The sequence below is a fragment of the Melospiza georgiana genome, chromosome 21 (genome assembly GCF_028018845.1).
Source record: "Melospiza georgiana isolate bMelGeo1 chromosome 21, bMelGeo1.pri, whole genome shotgun sequence".
In the NCBI taxonomy this organism is placed as follows: domain Eukaryota; kingdom Metazoa; phylum Chordata; class Aves; order Passeriformes; family Passerellidae; genus Melospiza; species Melospiza georgiana.
The window spans coordinates 2,394,384-2,412,375 of NC_080450.1; the positions used below are offsets into that span (position 1 = coordinate 2,394,384).

The 17,992-nt window shown below is 46.7% G+C and overlaps 1 protein-coding gene across 3 annotated transcripts in view; it reads left to right on the top strand.

Annotated features, from left to right (window-relative positions):
* Nucleotides 1–16,608, top strand: part of ABCA5 (ATP binding cassette subfamily A member 5) — a 43,264-nt gene extending 26,656 nt beyond the window's left edge. For all 3 annotated transcript variants that reach the window (XM_058038560.1, XM_058038559.1, XM_058038561.1), the window contains 21 exons: nucleotides 153–354; nucleotides 591–760; nucleotides 1,884–2,017; nucleotides 3,198–3,335; nucleotides 4,257–4,370; nucleotides 4,589–4,759; nucleotides 4,933–5,046; nucleotides 5,294–5,431; nucleotides 6,066–6,140; nucleotides 6,607–6,698; nucleotides 7,864–7,990; nucleotides 8,069–8,186; nucleotides 8,291–8,382; nucleotides 8,550–8,725; nucleotides 9,509–9,584; nucleotides 9,663–9,757; nucleotides 10,449–10,568; nucleotides 10,741–10,890; nucleotides 12,201–12,280; nucleotides 12,484–12,539; nucleotides 13,450–16,608. In XM_058038560.1, the coding sequence (XP_057894543.1) occupies nucleotides 153–354; nucleotides 591–760; nucleotides 1,884–2,017; nucleotides 3,198–3,335; nucleotides 4,257–4,370; nucleotides 4,589–4,759; nucleotides 4,933–5,046; nucleotides 5,294–5,431; nucleotides 6,066–6,140; nucleotides 6,607–6,698; nucleotides 7,864–7,990; nucleotides 8,069–8,186; nucleotides 8,291–8,382; nucleotides 8,550–8,725; nucleotides 9,509–9,584; nucleotides 9,663–9,757; nucleotides 10,449–10,568; nucleotides 10,741–10,890; nucleotides 12,201–12,280; nucleotides 12,484–12,539; nucleotides 13,450–13,557 (2,546 nt within the window). In that variant the 3' untranslated portion in view covers nucleotides 13,558–16,608. The remainder of the gene's footprint in view (nucleotides 1–152; nucleotides 355–590; nucleotides 761–1,883; nucleotides 2,018–3,197; nucleotides 3,336–4,256; nucleotides 4,371–4,588; nucleotides 4,760–4,932; nucleotides 5,047–5,293; nucleotides 5,432–6,065; nucleotides 6,141–6,606; nucleotides 6,699–7,863; nucleotides 7,991–8,068; nucleotides 8,187–8,290; nucleotides 8,383–8,549; nucleotides 8,726–9,508; nucleotides 9,585–9,662; nucleotides 9,758–10,448; nucleotides 10,569–10,740; nucleotides 10,891–12,200; nucleotides 12,281–12,483; nucleotides 12,540–13,449) is intronic.
* Nucleotides 16,609–17,992: the final 1,384 nt, after the last annotated feature.

Sequence of the window (17,992 nt, forward strand, 5' to 3'; positions counted from 1 at the left end):
AATGGGATGGCATTGGGATTGGGATGGGATGTGATGGGTGAGGTGACTTCTACAACAGGCAGAGCACAGAGTCTGGCCCTGGCTCCCCCTGCTGCCCCATTCCCCCAGCTGTCAGAGATCACCCCTCTGGGTGTTTCCCTGCCCTGTTGCAGATTACAGCGTGTTCCACTCGCAGCAAGCCCAGGAGGAGGTGGACACCAAGTCCCTGGATGACATGGAGCAGAGCCTGCTGATGCTCTCCGAGGCCAAGGCACCAGCCATGAGCAACTCAGCCCTGTGGAAGAAGCAGGTCTCCACCATAGCCAAAGTGCACTTCCTCAGCCTGAAACGGGAGAACAAATGTGTCAGAGTTATGTGAGTACTGGGGCTCCTCCTCTGTGTGGGAGTCCCAAATCCTGCCTGGATGGCACCAGGGAAAGCACATCCTGCCCTTCATCTTTCCCCATTTAAATAACAGCAAGTGTGGAGCTGTAATTTCTGTCAATAAATGGTTTTTGGGGGGGTAAGGGAGATGTTTTTTGAATAGCATGCATAAAATTGGGTTGGCTTTCACTGAACTGTAACAAACCCCAAACTTTTATTTCTTTCAGGTTGTTGCTTTTCCTCATTTTCCTTGTAGTTCAGATTTTGTTGTTTTTCATACACCACATCATCAAAAATGCTGTAGCTGCTATCAAACTCTCCCCAGATTTGTACTTGCTGAAGCCTGGAGAGAGCAGTCACAAGTACAGGAGTCGGCTCCTGCTGCAGAACTCCACAGGTAGGGCAGCAGCTCCTGCCTCCATCTCCCTCCTTCTCCCAGGTTTTGGGGTTGGGAATGAACTTTTCCCTTGGAATTAACCCAGATGAAGAGTTTGCAAGTGCCCAGGGGTGGTAAATTGTCAGTTTGTGCCATGGGGTTTGGTTTGGTTTGGTTTGGTTTGGTTTGGTTTGGAGATCCTCCTCCCATCTCCATGACCTTGTTCTTGCTGTGTCAGAAGATGATTCAGGTGAGAGAAGTGGCCAGAAACATTGAGATAAATCACCAATGAATAAAATCACCATTGAGATAAATCACCATGAAAATCCTGCTGGAAAACATCTGGGAAATTCCCTTTTTGTTGCAACTGGGGATGTTTTAAATGTGCCCAGCAGGAACTCAGGCAGTAGAAACTGTATCGATTGAGCTGTGCATGGATAATTCTGTGTAAAATACATCCAGGCTGCTGATGAGGAGGGATTTAAATGACAGGGAGATGTGGCACTGGGATGTGGCTGAGGGGTGGGGAGTCATGGCTGCATTTCAGAATTCACAGAATCACAGAATTTACAGAATCACACAAGTTGGAAGAGCCCTCCAAGCCCATCGAGCCCAGCCCAGCCCCAGCCCCTCACCCAAGCCCTGGCCCCCAGTGCCCATCCAGGCTTTGTCAAACACACCCAGGGATGGGGACTGCACCACCTCCCCGGGCAGAACATTCCAGAACTTTATCCCCCTTTCTGTCAAACACTTTTCCCTGCTCTCCAGCCTGTATTTCCCTTGGTGCAGCTGGAGCTGTGTGCTCTGGCTGTGTCAGTGCTGCTGCAGACAGAGCCCAGTCCCAGCTGAGCACAGGCACCTTCCAGGAGCTGTGAGAGTGATGGGGGCACCCCTGAGCCTCCTTTTCTCCAGGATTAACCCCCCCAGCTCCCTCAGGGCTTCCTCACAGGGGTTTTGTGTTCCCAGCCCCTCTCCCTTCTCTGGACATGCTCCAGGTCCTCAATGTCCCTCCTAAACTGAGGAGGACAGAACAGGACACAGCACTCAGGGTGTGCCCTCACCAGGGAAAAAATTTATTTGATGGTTTGATGATCCTGAAGGTCTGTTCCAGTTTAAATGATTCCCTGCTGTTTTGTGTCCCCAGAGTCGGATATCAGTGACATTGTGCACTCCCTGGGGAGCATGAACATCCTCTGGGAGATGCTCAATGACAGTGATTATGTCTCAGTGGCACCTCACAGTGCAGCTCTGAACGTGTTTGCCCTCCAGTCCAGGCAGGTAAGGCACTCACGGGCTGGGCTGTGCCCAAGGAGCAGCTCCTGAAGTCAAATAATATTGATTTGGAATTGTATAATGGAATCATATAATATAATATAATATAATTATGTTATGGTATAATAATATATCAATATAATATAATATAATATAATATAATATAATATAATATAATATAATATAATATAATATAATATAATATATATAATATAATATATATAATATATATAATATAGTATAATATAATATATAATATAATATATATAATATAATATAATATATATAATATAATATAATATATATAATATAATATATATAATATAATATAATATATATAATATATATAATATAATGTATGGAATCATATAATATTGCTTATACAAGAGGCTGCAAAGAGGAGAGAGTGAGAATATTAGCAAAATAAATGTTCTTCCATAATTATAGTTATATAATTATAATTACAATTACAGTATGCCAATCAAGCTTTGATCCCCTTTTCTTTCCCACAAGGACACAGAAAGTCAGGAGAAATGTTCTACTTCACAGGACACCTGGCAGAGGAATGTTTTATTATTTTATTTTTTAAATTTGTACTGACTGAATTACAGTTTGACAGAAATACAATCCCACGGTGCTCTTGTGTGTAAAGAAAAATCAGTTTCTTGGGCTGTGCATGTTCACAGTCACAGGAAGATCTGAACTTTGGGATCATATTTAATCCCCAGCAAGGAGCTGCTTTACAATGTGCCAGCTCTGGCTCTTGTCCCCATTTTCACTCCGTGACACTGCTGCCAGCAGTGTGACAGTGCAGCTCCTGCACAGCTTTGCTTCTCTGGTTTTAAACCCACGAGCAGGATCAGCCCAGAGCAGCTCCTCCTGTGCTTTGTTTCCCAGACTGGAATTGTCTGAAGTGCCACTTGTCAGAGCCTCACTGCTCCTGGAACATGCTGGGAATTTGTTCCTGATTTCCTGAATTGGGAATTTGTTCCTGATTTCCTGAATTGGGAATTTATTCCTGATTTCCTGCATTAGGCTGTGTGTGCCAAGCACCCAGAGCAGCCCAGATCCTCCTGCAAAGCTCTTGATTATGCAAAGATTTATCCCAATGTTCAGGTTTAATTAAGCAGAGCCCTCTCAGGGCAGAGGGATTAATGCAGCAGCACATATTTTTTTTTCTTCCTAGAATTATGTTTTCAGCATCATATTCAACAGCACCATGGTGCATTCCCTGCCAGTTCTGATGAACATTGTCAGCAACCTCCTCCTGCGCAGCCTGAACGTGACTGAGAGCATCCAGATCTGGAGCAACCCCTTCATTCAGGTCAGCAGCTCCCAAAAAACCACCCTGGGAGAGGGCACAGCATCCCTGGGGGGCAGGGGGAGTGCAGGAATGTTGTTTTTTGGGGTTTTTTAAGTTTTTCTACGTTTTTGATGTTTCCATTCTTGTAACGAACTTTCTCACGCGTTTTATGTAAAGAACATATTGGTTTGTATTCTTTTATAGAATTTGGTGAGCTGTTGGTTTGTCCAGTGTCATTGGAGAGGTGGCACTGTCACCCTCCAATCCAGTGGCACTTTTAGAAATCTAGAAATGTTGGGAGTTAGAAATTAAACGCTCTCTTTGTTACCTTGGAAAGTCCAGGTATTATTTTGTTATATAACTTATAGGACACATTTATTTTGTGCCCTGGAGCTCCACAGGAGCACCCCACAAACCAAGGAAAAGCTGTTTGGGGCTGTGTGCAGGGTTTAGGAGGGTGTGGAAGGTGCTGGCAATTTGCAGGTTGTGGAAGGGGAGGAGAAAAGGGCTTGGAAAGAGGATGATGTGTCAGGAATTAAAGGTTCTGTGGGGCTTGGAGAACCCGGGCTGGTGGAAGGAGCTGGGGGTTGGGATGAGATGATCCCTGTGGTTCTTTCCAACCCCAACCATTCCATGGTGCTGCGAATTCATTAATTGTGGGTTTGGTGGAGGTTGCCTGCAGAGCTGGGGGGGCCTTTGGGAGAGGAGAGGACCTGCTGCAGGAGACAAATGCTCTGAAAAGTTCTTTATTTATCATTTATTCCTCATCTAAATACGCCCAAAACTTCCACAGGGGTTCTTCTTCCTGCAGCTCAGGTGATCTTGACACCCACAGACTTTCCATTTTACCATTCACAACCATGTTCCAACTCCTAATGTAGCATTTTTTTTTTTTTTTTTGTCACATTCTGGCATTGAATAAATGCCTGATCTCTACCCCAGGACCTTCCAGACACAATTTTCAGGCTGGAGATCTATTTTGAAGCCGTGTTGCTGGGGATCATCATCACTGGGATGCCACCCTACTTCGCCATGGACAATGCAGAAAACCACAAGGTAACACCCAGGTGTTCACACAGAAAGGCACAGGGAATTAAAAACCCTGGGATTTCCTCTTTGGAAAGAGCCAGAGAGGGGTTTAAAAAATGCCAAGGGTGGAGCAGATTCGGGAGAAGCTTTTCTGTGCCAAGCCAAGCTTGGCAATACAGCATAACACAGGAGGGGATTCACGAAATGTTAATTTTAATTAACTCTGTGTTGTTCCCCTGCTGCAGATCAAGGCTTACACCCAGCTGAAGATTGCAGGGCTCTATCCCTCAGCTTACTGGACTGGCCAGGCTGTGGTGGACCTGCCTCTGTTCTTCCTCATCCTCATCCTCATGATTGGCAGCCTCTTTGCCTTCCACTATGGTGTTTATTTCTACGTGGGCAAGTTCCTGGCTGTGGTGAGTCTGGGCTGGGCTTATTTCCTCTTTAATAATACATTCTCTGTGCACCAAAGCAGCAAAATGCATCAGATAAAGTGACAAATCCAGAGTTCTGTATCACACTGAGGTAATTCCTTATGCATAAAAATTCCTGCTGCACATTCCCTGAGGATCCTCTCCTGTCTCTGCAGATTTTTTGCCTGATTGGCTACGTCCCCTCCGTCGTGCTCTTCACCTACGTGGTCTCCTTCACCTTCAGAAAAGTCCAGAACACGAAGGAATTTTGGTCATTTATATTTTCAGTGGTGAGTGCCTTGGCCTGCAGCTGGGCTGAGTGGGAAGATTGGTGATTTCCAAAGCCACAGCAAAAAATCCCAGTTGTTTTGTTGATTTGAGTGTCCCTGTTGCACAAGAAATGGGAAATTTTTGCCAATGTCTCACTCGCTGCCATATGCTGAGTGATAAAAGCTTTAAGAAAAAATTAATTAATTTACGATTGGAGTGTCTGAAGTGGATGAAAATTGACATTTTTTCCCCTTTTCTTTGGTACAGACAGCCCTGCTCTGCACAGTTGTCACTGAGGTGTCCTTTTTCCTGGACCATTACCTGGTGACCACCATCCTGCACTATGTCTTCTCCATCTTCATCCCTATTTATCCCCTCATTGGCTGCCTGATTTGTTTTATAAAGGTAAGAGGACTGCAGGACTCCTTTGGTGTGTCCTGTGTAGCCACCTAAGGAGGAAAATCACCTTTTTCCTATTAAAGAAAGTGGTTTGGTTTTAAAATGGGGCAAGCAGCAAGTTTTTCCATGAAATTTCCTTTCTCTGAGTGGAGGGAGCCTAGAGGAAAGATGGAGGGGGATTTTAAACCAGGGATGGAGTGACAGGACAAGGGGGAATGGCTCCAAGCTGACAGAGAGCAGGGTTAAATGGGATTTTGGGAAGGAATTCCTCCCTGTGAGGGTGGGCAGGCCCTGGCACAGGTGCCCCTGGATCCCTGGAATGTCCAAAGCCAGGCTGGACAGGGTTTGGAGCAACAGGGGATGGAATGAGAGGGGTTTTGAGGTCCCAAACCGTCCCATGGTTCTGTGATATTCCAAGGAAAACCAGGTGAGCAAACCCAGGGATGGATGAGGGTTCAGTGGGAGTCGGTGGTTTGAAAGCAGGAGCAGCCCCAGCTTTGGATGGAGCTGTTGGATTTTATTTTGGGGAGTCTCTGCAGAGCTCAGGAAGTGCTTGAGCACCTGAATGAGATGAAAGTGGAGGAAATGGAGGCTGTGTAGGGGATTCTTTAGCTGACCACGCTTCTCCCTCAATTGCCAGGTCTCGTGGAAAGGCAAGAGTGAGAGCGGGGGATTCCACGACCCCTGGGACCGGCTGCTGGTGGCAGTTCTGGCTGTGAGCATGGCATTGCATTCTCTGGTTTTATAGAGGGAAAATTCCCAATTTTCTGTAGGGAATTGTGCTTCCTGCTGGTATCCCCTGCTGCCCATCATCTTTATCAGTAAAGATTTGCTCTGATGCTGAGCCAGGAGAGCTGCTGTGCCCACCAGCTCCACATCTGCTTCCCCCATGGCCTGATTACCACTGTTAATTGTGATTATTATGGGGATCCCTGCTGATGGAGCAAGAGCTCCAGAGCAAGAACAGTCCCCTCTCTGCACAAAAACCCCAAATAGTTCCTTTTAAATCTAAGCCCACTTTGGTTGTGCCTGCTGAGCAGCATGTAATGATATATTTCATATTCTTGGCAGCACCAGCACTTGTGTGGTGGTGCAGGGCTGGAGCTGCTTGTCCCTCATCCCTGTGGGGGGGTCAGCCAGGGTTCCCAGCCTGGTGAGCAGGGTGGTTTGTGTCTGCCCAGCCCTACCTGCAGTGTGTGCTGTGGCTGTTCCTGCTGCGCTGCTTCGAGCTGAAGAACGGCGGGAGGACGGTCAGAGAAGATCCCTTCTTCAGGTGAGTCTCCCCTGAGTGCTTTTTGTCCAAAATATTGTCCAAAGGAACTGGTGTTGAAGGTGCTGGTGGTGGCTAACCTGGGGAGAAATAAAATCTCTTTCACTGTCACTGAAGTGCAGAAATGGGGGGGTTATTGTGATGATGTTCACAGGGGTCTGAGGGTGAGGGAAGAGATGAGGATCTGACTCCATGTTTCAGAAGGCTTGATTTATTATTTTATGATATATATTACATTAAAACCATACTAAAGGAATAGAAGAAAGGATTCCATCAGAAGGCTGGCTAAGAATAGAATAGGAAGGAATGATAACAAAGGTTTGTGGCTCAGACTGTCTGTCCGAGCCAGCTGACTGTGATTGGCCATTAATTACAAACATCCAACATGAGCCAATCCCAGATGCACCTGTTGCATCCCACAGCAGCAGATAATCAATGCTTACATTTTGGTTTTGAGGCCTCTCAGCTTCTCAAGAGGAAAAATCCTACAGAAAGGATTTTCCATAAAAGTTGTCTGCAATGTTATTTCCTCTGCAAAATCAGGAATTTTGCAAGGATGTTACCTATGTAAAATCAAGGGAATTGCCATTGCCAGTGCATGGCCAGAGAGCTCAGCAGGGAGGTGACACAGTGGCAGTCCCTGAGCTCCTCCTGCGCTGGGATGAGCTGCAGGAATGTGCAGATGCCTTTGAGCATGTCGTGGTTTGATGCTGGTGCAATGCCAGTGCCCCCATGAAAATATATTCTCCCTGGTGTCTGCTGTGAGATGTGACCAGAAATAGAGCAAAGCAGGCTCCAGCTTAGGAATACAGGGAACAAAAAAAAACTTTATTAACCTACAACTGTATGTAAAAAGAAACACACACAGAACTCAGAATGAAAACCTTCCAAAACATTCCTCCCCCCCACACCAAATTCCCAACACATCACAGTAAGACAAAACCTTGGGTTCTCAATTCAGTTACCACCCCTCAGATCACCAACTCTCGGTCCATCACCACCCTTCAGATAATCAAGGGTGATTCAGGGTAATCTCACCTCATCAAGAACAGAGGAGTCCCTCTTGTACCATATCATGCATCCCAAAAAACTCAGTTCCTTCCAAACCAGGACAGAGCACCCAAGCCCTGAGCCAGCCTCAGCCTCGTGCTGCCTTCCTCCCTTTTAGGAAATGTTTCACCAAAGCCAAGCCCTGGAAGTTCCCAGACGTGCCTCACGAGGAGAACGAGGATGAGGATGTGAAGGCAGAGAGGCTGAGAGTCAAGGAGATCCTGAGCAGCCCCAGGAGTGAGGAGGTAAAACCCAAATTCCCACTTTTTTGGGGGCTCCCCAGAGCTGCTGGGATCTGCAGCCACCTCCCTCTTCCCTGCCAGATGCCAGCAATCCTGGTCAGCAGCCTGCACAAAGAGTTTGATGAGAGGAAGGAATTTCTTCTGGGGAGAAAAATAAAGAAAGTGGCAACCAAACATGTTTCCCTCTGTGTGAAGAAAGGTTGGAGTTCAGTTGCTTTGCTGTTGAGCTGTTTGATTTATAAAAACAACTCTTGGAGCCATTGATCTGATCTTGAGGGTAATGTTTGTGTTGTCCCTTTTCAGGAGAAATCCTGGGTTTGTTGGGACCCAATGGAGCTGGGAAAAGCACGTTAATTAATATGCTTGTTGGAGAGATTGAGCCAACCAGTGGGCAGGTATGTTCCATGCCACAGTTACACAAAAAAATCAACCCACATTTCCATTTTACTGTTATTATTGCAAGCACTCCTGAGGCCATTTTGCTAAAACCATGCAAATGTTTTCTGCCAAAACCATGCAAAAAGAGTTTGGAAGTTTGTAATATTGGGCATTTTCCTCACAGGTGCTGATGGGAGATGATTCCTTGGGGCTGAGCAGTGAGGATGACTCTGTGAAATTCGTGGGGTACTGTCCCCAGACAAATCCTCTGTGGCCAGATATCACACTGCAGGAGCACTTTGAGATTTATGGTGCCATCAAAGGCATGAGCCAGGCTGATGTTAAAGAGGTCGTCAAACGGTGAGTTATTAATTACAGAAATCTTTGTGCTTGAGCTAAAGTTGCTTTAGCTTTTTTTTATCTTCAGCCTCATTGCTGGAGGGGTTTTGGCTTTTTTTTGTGGGTTTTTTTTCCCCTTCTCACCTTTCCCAATGCAGTTTTTGTTTCCATTTAAGTTTGGTTTTAAGCTTGGTTGAAATTCTGCAGTTGTGAATTCGTAGATGAGGAGATGAAGGTTCATCCACACAAAATTCAATAGGGATTTTAATTTTGATATATTATTGAAAATTATATTATAATTATATTCATAATAATTATAATTATTATTATTTGATATATAATTATACTTATATAAATAATAAATAACAATTATTTATTATAAATAATAAATAACAATTTATTATAATAAATAATAAATAACAATTTAGTATAGTAAATAATAATTTTTGTTATAATGAATGATAATTTTTATTTTTAAAAATAACAATTATAATTGAATGAATTTTACTATAATTACTATTATTTGATAATTATTTTTTAAGGTTATAAAATACTAATAGTGACCTTTGTAGAAGCTGCAAGGATGGGGAGCCCTGAGCTTGGAGCTGTTTCTGTTGTCACCAAAGCTCCTCCAGGGCAGGTGGCTTTGCATGGAAGCTCCAATTCTGCTTTTTGCTCCGCTTTTTTTTAAACTTGATACACAAATATTTATAACTGAGCTCTTCCAAAGGAGCTGTTTTGCATTCTCTGGTGAGGGGGAAGCCAAACCCTCCCAACCTTTCCCACCTGTCCTTCCCTCCCCAGCATCGCCAGCGTGCTGGATCTGAAGGACCACCTGCAGAAGACCACAAAGAAGTTGGGCATGGGGCTGAAACGCAAGGTGAGGGGGGCTCTGGGTACCCCTGGGGGTCCCCCCAGCGCCTCCCTGGGCTCACCCTGCCCCTCTGCCTTCCCCCAGCTCTGCTTTGCCCTCAGCATGCTGGGCAACCCGCGGGTGACGCTGCTGGACGAGCCCTCCACAGGGATGGACCCCAAGGCCAAGCAGCACATGTGGTGAGTGCTGTGGCTCCAGGGGGCCAGCCTGATCTCGGGACAGTTATCCCTGCTGGGTTATCCCTCCCTGGGAGCCACAGACAGGGAATAACTCACTGGGATGGGCTGCAAGGGTCCGTGAAGATGATCCGGTTACACCTTGCTGCCGTGGGCAGGGATATCTTCCACTAACACAGGATAATTTCTGCTTAATATCCCATCCATCCCTGCCCTTTGGAAGCCATTCCCTGTGTCCTGTCCCTCCATCCCTTGTCCCTGCAGCTCTCCTGGAGCCCCTTTAGGCCCTGGGAGGGGCTCTGAGGTCTCCCCAGAGCTCCTGTTTGGATTGAACACCTCCAACACAACCTGTGTCCATAGCAGAAGGGCTCCAGCTCTTGGAGCATCTCCATGGCCTCCTCTGGGCTCTCTCCAGCAGCTCCTCCTGTGCAGGTGGGGTCTCACAAGAAAAGGAGCATCAGCCCAACCTGTGTGCCAGAGCAACTTGGGAATCACAGGCTTGAAGGCTGAAAGAAATCCTTACAATAATATCAGGACTGCAGATTTGAGCGGTCTTTAGGAAACACAGGTGTTAATTGTTGCTGTGGGAGTAGCATTAATCCATAAACAGAGGGTTATGAGGATTACTGAGGCAGGATTTGCTGTTCCCTGGCAGATGTTTTTGCCCAGGGGTGCTTTGGGTTGTGTTTTGCAGGAGGGCAATCCGAGCAGCCTTTAAGAACAAGGAGAGAGCAGCAATCCTGACCACACACTACATGGAGGAGGCAGATGCTGTCTGTGACCGTGTGGCCATCCTGGTGTCAGGGCAGCTCAGGTACCCCCAGACCCCCATGAATATATCAGCACAGGCAGCCGTGCTGATACATTCCTCTAAAAATACAGATAAACTTGGTACCCTAAATTTGGTGCTTTAAATGAATCCTTCCCAGTTTAAAGGATCTGTTTGAGTTTAGGCTGTTCTTGTGTTTTTTGCCTGTCATTTATAGGTGTATAGGTACTGTCCAACACCTGAAGAGCAAATTTGGCAGAGGATACTTCTTGGAAATGAAGTTGAGGGAAACAGCAGATGTGCAGCAGGTGGAGTATCTGCAGAGCCAGATTCTGCACATCTTCCCCAACGCCAACCGCCAGGAGAGGTGAGGTTTGACAGACACACAGAAAATATTGATATTAATCCAATTAATCAAACCCTCTGATTGCACAGCAGCTCCTTGGCACTGGGGAAGGAATGTAAATATTTACACACAGCTTTAAAAAAAAAAAAAAAGAGGAATACACAAAGGAAGGGATGTGGAAGGCAGCAGAGCCCGGGCTGGCAGGGCGGGGGCCCGGAGCCCGCACAGATGTTTGGCACAGAGGAAGCAAAACTGGATTTCTGCATTGCTGTTGCCTGACAGCTTCCTCCTGAGTCAGGGCCCCTGGGAAAGGGCTGAAACCCGAGTTCCTGACTCTGTGCCCTCACCTGGAAATGCCTGAGGTCTCTGGGGGTCTCAGCTGCAGGGTGGGCTGGCTGCTGTCCCACCAGCAGCTCTCAGTTTGGCTCAGTGACTGCAGAGACTCCAGCGAGGGCACTGCAGGCATCCAGAGCAGTGTGATCCTTGGGGGATTGGGGTTGGGACCCTTCCTCAAGCTGGGAGATGGGAGAGTTCCCTGTGCAGGGCAGAGCAGCTCCCTGGGCTGCAGTTGGGGTTGCAGGAACTGCTGTGTGATGCAAACTTCCAGGACGTGCCCAGCTCTGCTGAAATCCAAACCCTCAGGCCTCTGGGAGCTCCAGGGAGCAAAGCTGCCATGAGTAAGCAGAGTAAAACTGATGGAATCTGAGTGGAGGAGCATGAGCTTAGAACAGTCTTGGGTGGTCTCAGCTGTGCCATTCACATTCTCTGAAAAATCCCTTTGCCCAGGATTTTTCTCCTGGGTAGCTGAGAAGCCTCAGAGAAAAGGAAAACAATTCTTATCTCATTTGCTTCTCCTGTGTTTTGCTGCTTTGGAATGTGTTTGGAGATTGTTTACCCACAGGTGATTGTTCCATTGGGTTCTGCTGTGAGTTGTTTTCACTCTTTGGCCAATCAGGGCCAAGCTGTGTCAGGGCTCTGGAGAGAGTCACGAGTTTTCATAATTATCCTTTTAGCATTCTGTCTGTATTCTTTAGTGTAGTTTAGTATAGCATTCTTTAATATAATAGTATTATAAAGTAATAAATTAGTCTTCTGAGCACATGGAATCAGATTTATCATTCCTCCCTGCCACGGGGATCCCTGCAAATACAATCCTCTGCAAATACAATCCATCTGGAGCTGCATCACTGCCCTTCTCCTGTGTGAGCATGACAATCAGAATTCCTGCAGTAACCTTCAGGAAAGGAGTTCAAATCCATTCCATGGAGTATTAATATTTGTACTTGGAGTGATCTTGCTTGAAGCTAATTTTTTTTCCTTCTTTGTTCCAGTTTTGCTTCCATCTTGGCGTATAAAATTCCCAAAGAAGATGTACAGTCACTTTCACATTGTTTTTCCAAGCTGGAGGAAGGTAATGAAGCACCTGCCGTACATCACACACACAAATCCTTTTGTCTCCCATCACTTCTGCCATGTGATGTCACTCCTCCATTTCTGTCCCAAATTTATTGAACTTAATTTTCCTTTATTGATGTTTGTCCCCAACTCTGTTTCTTGGGAAATCAAGAGTAAGTGAAGTGTCCCTAAATCTGCTCTTTCTGATTCTTTCCCCAGTAAAACACGCCTTCAACATCGAGGACTACAGCTTTTCCCAAGCAACACTGGAACAGGTGTGTTCAATTCTGGTTTGTGAGTTTAAACCCTGGGTTTTGAGTGCAAACCCTGCTGGGTGAAGGTGTGGATGGGATATTTGGAAGGAATTCCTCCCTTGGAATTCTTCCAGTGAGGAAGGAATCCCTCCTTGGATCCCTGGAGTGTCCAAGGCCAGGCTGGAAGGGCTTGGAGCACCCCGGGACAGTGGAAGGTGTCCCTGCCTGTAATAGGAATGGGATGAGATGATCTTTAAGGTCCCTTCCAACCCAGAGCATTCCATGATCCCATAATGATGGACCCTGTGCAGGCAGCTCATCCCCCAGGCTCTGCTCTCTGCTTTGCTGATGCCTGTTGGGGGCATTTTTGGGAAACTGAATTCCCTTTTTGCAAAGTGAATCACATCTGCCAGCTCTCCAGCTCCTCTTTATTCCCGTTTTCCCCTCTAAAAATAAGATGCCAACTGCAGTGACTGGAAGAGAGCAAATGTGTGGTATTAGTGGAAAAGCTGCTCTGATTTATTCCAAGAACAGACATTTGCTGTTTGTAGCTGGAAGGAGGGTGAAGCTGAGACTTGTAATTGCTTATTGTGGATTAATTATTGCTGACAATTAATGTCCTTCAGTGCTGAACTTCCCTTTCATTGAAGAAAAGAGGTAGGGAGGGTAGGAGTAAGGAGAAAAACCTCAAAATACTAAAAATGTCTTACTCAGAGATTAAGCAATACTTTGAAAACTCATCAGGATTTTGGCATGAGTTGTATTTGTGACCAGGGAAGTTCCTACAAGAAGCGTGGGGTCCTCTTGGCTGTATTTTTACCTTTTTGATAATTATTTAATAGATTAACTAGATACCTAACTTAAAGTTAATAACAGCTAATATTTATCAGTTCTCTAACTGAAAATTCAATTCCTTCTCTGTGTTTCCCAGGTGTTTGTGGAGCTGGCTAAGGAGCAGGAGGAGGAGGACAGCAGCTTTGGCACCCTGAACAGCAGCCTGTGGTGGGAGAGGACACAGGAGGACAGAGTCATCTTCTGAGCTCCTCGTGCTCCTGTGGGTGCCAGCACCAGCCCTCCCTCTGCTCCTGGAGCTGGGCTGGGCAAGGACAGCTGGCTTGGGGAGCTCTGAGCCTGTGCCACCGTCCTGGCCTTGGAATAGGAGCTGTGACCCCAAATCCTCCTCCCCTCGCTGCTCCCGGGCTCTGCTGGGCAGGAGGGCACAGCCACAGCATCTCCTGGAGCAGCAGCTCCCAGCTGCCTTCCCCTGGCTCTGCTGGGCAGGAGGGCACAGCCACAGCATCTCCTGGAGCAGCAGCTCCCAGCTGCATTCCCCGGGCCCTGCTGGGCAGGAGGGCACAGCCACAGCATCTCCTGGAGCAGCAGCTCTCAGCTGCATTCCCCTGGCTCTGCTGGGCAGGAGGGCACTGCCACAGCATCTCCTGGAGCAGCAGCTCCCAGCTGCCTTCCCCTGGCTCTGCTGGGCAGGAGGGCACTGCCACAGCATCTCCTGCAGCTGGTGGCTATCAGGAGCTCTCAGCTGCATTCCCCTGGCTCTGCTGGGCAGGAGGGCACAGCCACAGCATCTCCTGCAGCTGGTGGCTGTCAGGAGCTCCCAGCTGCCTTCCCCTGGCTCTGCTGGCAGCACGTTGGGCTGTCCTTCACTCTCTGCCCCAGGGATTTGCAAGGTCTGGCCGTGCCCATCCTGGGCTCTCTGCCCATCCTGCGCACCCATCCCTGCTCCTCACCAGCCCAGCCACCCCTGCTTCTGCTTTGAAGATGCTCCTGCTTAGAAGAGAGGGTGGAAAAAACCTCTGCAGAGTCCCTGTCCCTCTGCAAGGAGGGTCCTGACCTGCAGGGCCAGCTCAGCTTGAGGATGTTCACCTGCAGAGCAAACCCGGAACCTTCCCCCGCAGGCTGGCAGCTGTGGGTGCCCCTGGGGTTTGTCCTGAGGGGCACAAAGGGCGGGCAGAGTGGTGTGGTTGTGCCCTGTGTCCGTTCAGAGCAGTCTGATTGTCCCCCCCTGGCTGTGTGTCCTGCCAGCTGCTGTCACACACAGGGCTTTGGAGATGGTTCATTTTCCTTGCCAGCCGTGCAATCGTGAGCTCCAGTGTTCCCCAGTCTCTCGTTGTTGTGGTTGCAGTCACGCAGGGCCCATTCTGTCACCCGTTTTGTCACCCCCTTTGTAAAACCCCAAACAAAAGGGTCCCAGCTCACAGCCTCACCCATAAGAAAGGTGCCTTTGGTTTGCCTTGAAGCACTAAAAAGAGTAGAATATGTGGTCCTTTAGCCTGAGATATGACAGGTATGTCAGGTTGAAAATATATTATTTTTTTGTTTTTTTTCTATGCAAAGCTATCATCACTTTTTTTTTAGTTTTATAAGGGGAAATTAAAGATTGCTCCCAGTTCATTTTGCTCTGCAATGAACAGAGATGTGTTTCTATTGAGACATTGGCTTCATAAGTCATATCATTTGTGTATCTTCCCTTTAAAGTTAGAAAAAACCTTGTTTTTCTTGAGAAAACTAAAAAAAAAAGGGTAAATTTAGAGTTGTGTGTCCCAGCTGTGTGTAATTATCAGGCAATAATGTGTGTGATGTGTCTGATAATGGTTTATCAGTGTGTTCAGCCAAAATCTGTTTCCATCAGCTTCTTATCTAGGGAAATGTGAACTCCTTATGCAGAATTTCACTTCCTCTTTTGTACCCATAGGTTGCACAGAAATGCACAACTTTGGGTTTTTCCAGTTAAAATTTGAGCCCAAGCCCTACAGAAAGCCCTGGACATCCCAGGGAAGCACAGCCCTGGAAATTAGGAATTAAATGGATTAAAGCAAACTGCAGCTCCGGCACTGCCTGTCAGGGGTGAAACTTGTCAGAAAATAACCAAAAAAAACCCCAAATTCAGGTGTTGTGCTTATTTAGCCCCAGCCCTGCTGCTGCCTGGGAGCTCTGAGCTTTTGCCTTCATTTGGAGCAATTTGGGACTCGGAATTCTCTTGGCACTTCCCCATGCAGGTGTGAGCACAAGTTGAGTGCATTTTCCCCAAATCCCACATTTCTTTGGTGTCTTTTTGCCAGTGGTGTTTCAGCCAAGTGTCACCTGCCCATCAATCCAGCACATTTTTGTCACCTGGATTTAGGGAATTAGTGTGACCTGTGAGCAGCTTTGGTGTCTGCCTTGAATTTATTCTTTCACTTGGAGTTAATAGTCTGTGAAATAGTTCTGTGCTGTCTGTTTCAGATGTTTCCATATTTCCTCACATTTCAGATGGGAAAACTTTGGATTGGAAGCCAGATGAGCTCAGTTTGGTGCTGTTATTTATCTTGGAGGAGCCCAGTGGATGGTGGCACTGGTTTTTTTGTGCAGCTCCAGAAAGGACAGAGAATTTGGCTCATTTGATTAATTCCGTCTTTGGGTGGGATCTGCTTGGCCTGGTGACATCATGTGTTAAAATGGGGCAAAATTCCACCCCAAAACATCACTGTCCTCATGTCAGAAGTGTTTGAGAGTGTCCTAAAATGTCTGTAATTGTCAGAATAGCAAAATTAAACCAGGGAATGCCCTGGGAACAGCGGATTTATTCCTGGCATTGGAAGCTCTTTGTTCAGCTGTTATCAGTGCCATTCCAAATCCCATCCATCCACACACCCAGCCTGTGCTCCCAGAGATAAACTGGATTTGGGGGGATTTGGGGTAAATTTAACCAGTTTGGGTCCCCATTCCCAGGTGAGCTGGTTGGAGCTGCCTTGCAGTGATGGATCCAAAGCTTGGAGAACGCATTCACTTGGTGCTGTTGTATTTTTCTATGGAGAGTTTCAGGTGTCTGGTTTCGTTCAGGTTCCCAAGAAATGTCCTTGTTTAGGAGTATCTCTGTTCAGCAAGTGAGATTTATGGCACGGCCAGCACGCAGAGCTGGGGCAGCAGGAGCAGAGGGTGTCAGCCTGAAGGTGACGCATGTGGGACACTCCTCCTGCTGCAGCTCCTTTACACACTTGCCTTTCTTCCAGCACTTGGCTGCACTTGTAAAGGTGAGGGTTTTCCTTTCCCAGCTGGAAGTACTTCCAAAATAAAGATGGATTGGGTTGTTAAACTCTTGGTTGTTTTGCTGTGCTGGAAGTGGGGATGGTTCTCAAAGCCTGGGCTGATTTTGGGGTGCACCAGGGTTTCAGGTGGTTGGGCTCAGGCAGAGCATGGGGGGCTCTGGTTGTGGGCATGGCCAGGGCTCTCAGGGTGCAATATTTACATATTTTAAACTGAATTTGGGGGGATTTTGCAGTATTCTAACAGTGGGCTCCGACTGCCCAGCTTTGGGCTAGCAGTGACCCCATGGCAGCTGTGTGCTCCTGGCATGGCACACTGTCCATCTGCAGGGCTGAATCACCTCCAGGCACTGGGAAATTCACCACAGATAAAATAAAACAATTCAACAATTCATTTCTGTGCTTGGAGCTGTGCCCAAGGTGAGTTCACTGGGTGGGTGCTGGAATGGGGCGAGGGGCAGTGGAATGGGGAGGGGTGTGACGGTGTTCACAGGGGTTCTTGGGTGAGAGAAGAGACAAGGATCTCACTCCATGTTTCAGAAAGTTTGATTTATTATTTTATGATATATATTACATTAAAACTATAGTAAAAGAATAGAAGAAAGGATTTAATCAGAAGGCTAGCAAGCAAGGAGAGAATGGAATGAATAACAAAATCTTCTGACTCTCAGAGAGTCTGAGCCTGTGACAGTGCTCACAGGGGTCTGAGGATGAGGGAAGAGATGAGGATCTGACTCCATGTTTCAGAAGGCTGATTTGTTATTTTATGATATATATTACATTAAAACCATACTAAAAGAATAGAAGAAAGGATTTCATCAGAACTCTAGCTAAGAATAGAATAGAATAGAATAGAATAGAATAGAATAGAATAGAATAGAATAGAATAGAATAGAATAGAATAGAATAGAATAGAATAGAAAAGAATGATAACAAAGGTTTGTGTCTCAGCTTTCTGTCCAAGCCAGCTGACTGATTGGCCATTAATTAGAAACAACGACATGAGACCAATCACAGATGCCCCTGTTGCATTCTACAGCAGCAGATAATCAATGTTTATATATTGTTCTTGAGGCCTTTCAGCTTCTCAGGAGGAAAAATCCTGAAGAAAGGATTTTCCATAAAAGATGTCTGTGGGACATGAAAGGTGCCCTGCAGGGATGGAGGGCACTGCCAGCTCTGGGCAGACCCTGCTGAGGCAGAGGAGGAGCTGGGCACCTCCAGCCTCGTGGCTCGGTGAAGGGTGCAGCAAAATAAAAGGAGTTTGTGCTCCCTGAGCTCCTCAGTGGAGAGGAAATAACTCCAGAGAAGTTTAATCTGAGCTTGGGGACAGTTCCCAGCAGTTCATGCTCCTTTGCTTCTGATGGTGTGGAAGGGCAGTCTGCCATGCGTTTATTTTTTTTAGCTGTAAAATTAATTAGTTCCCTTATAATG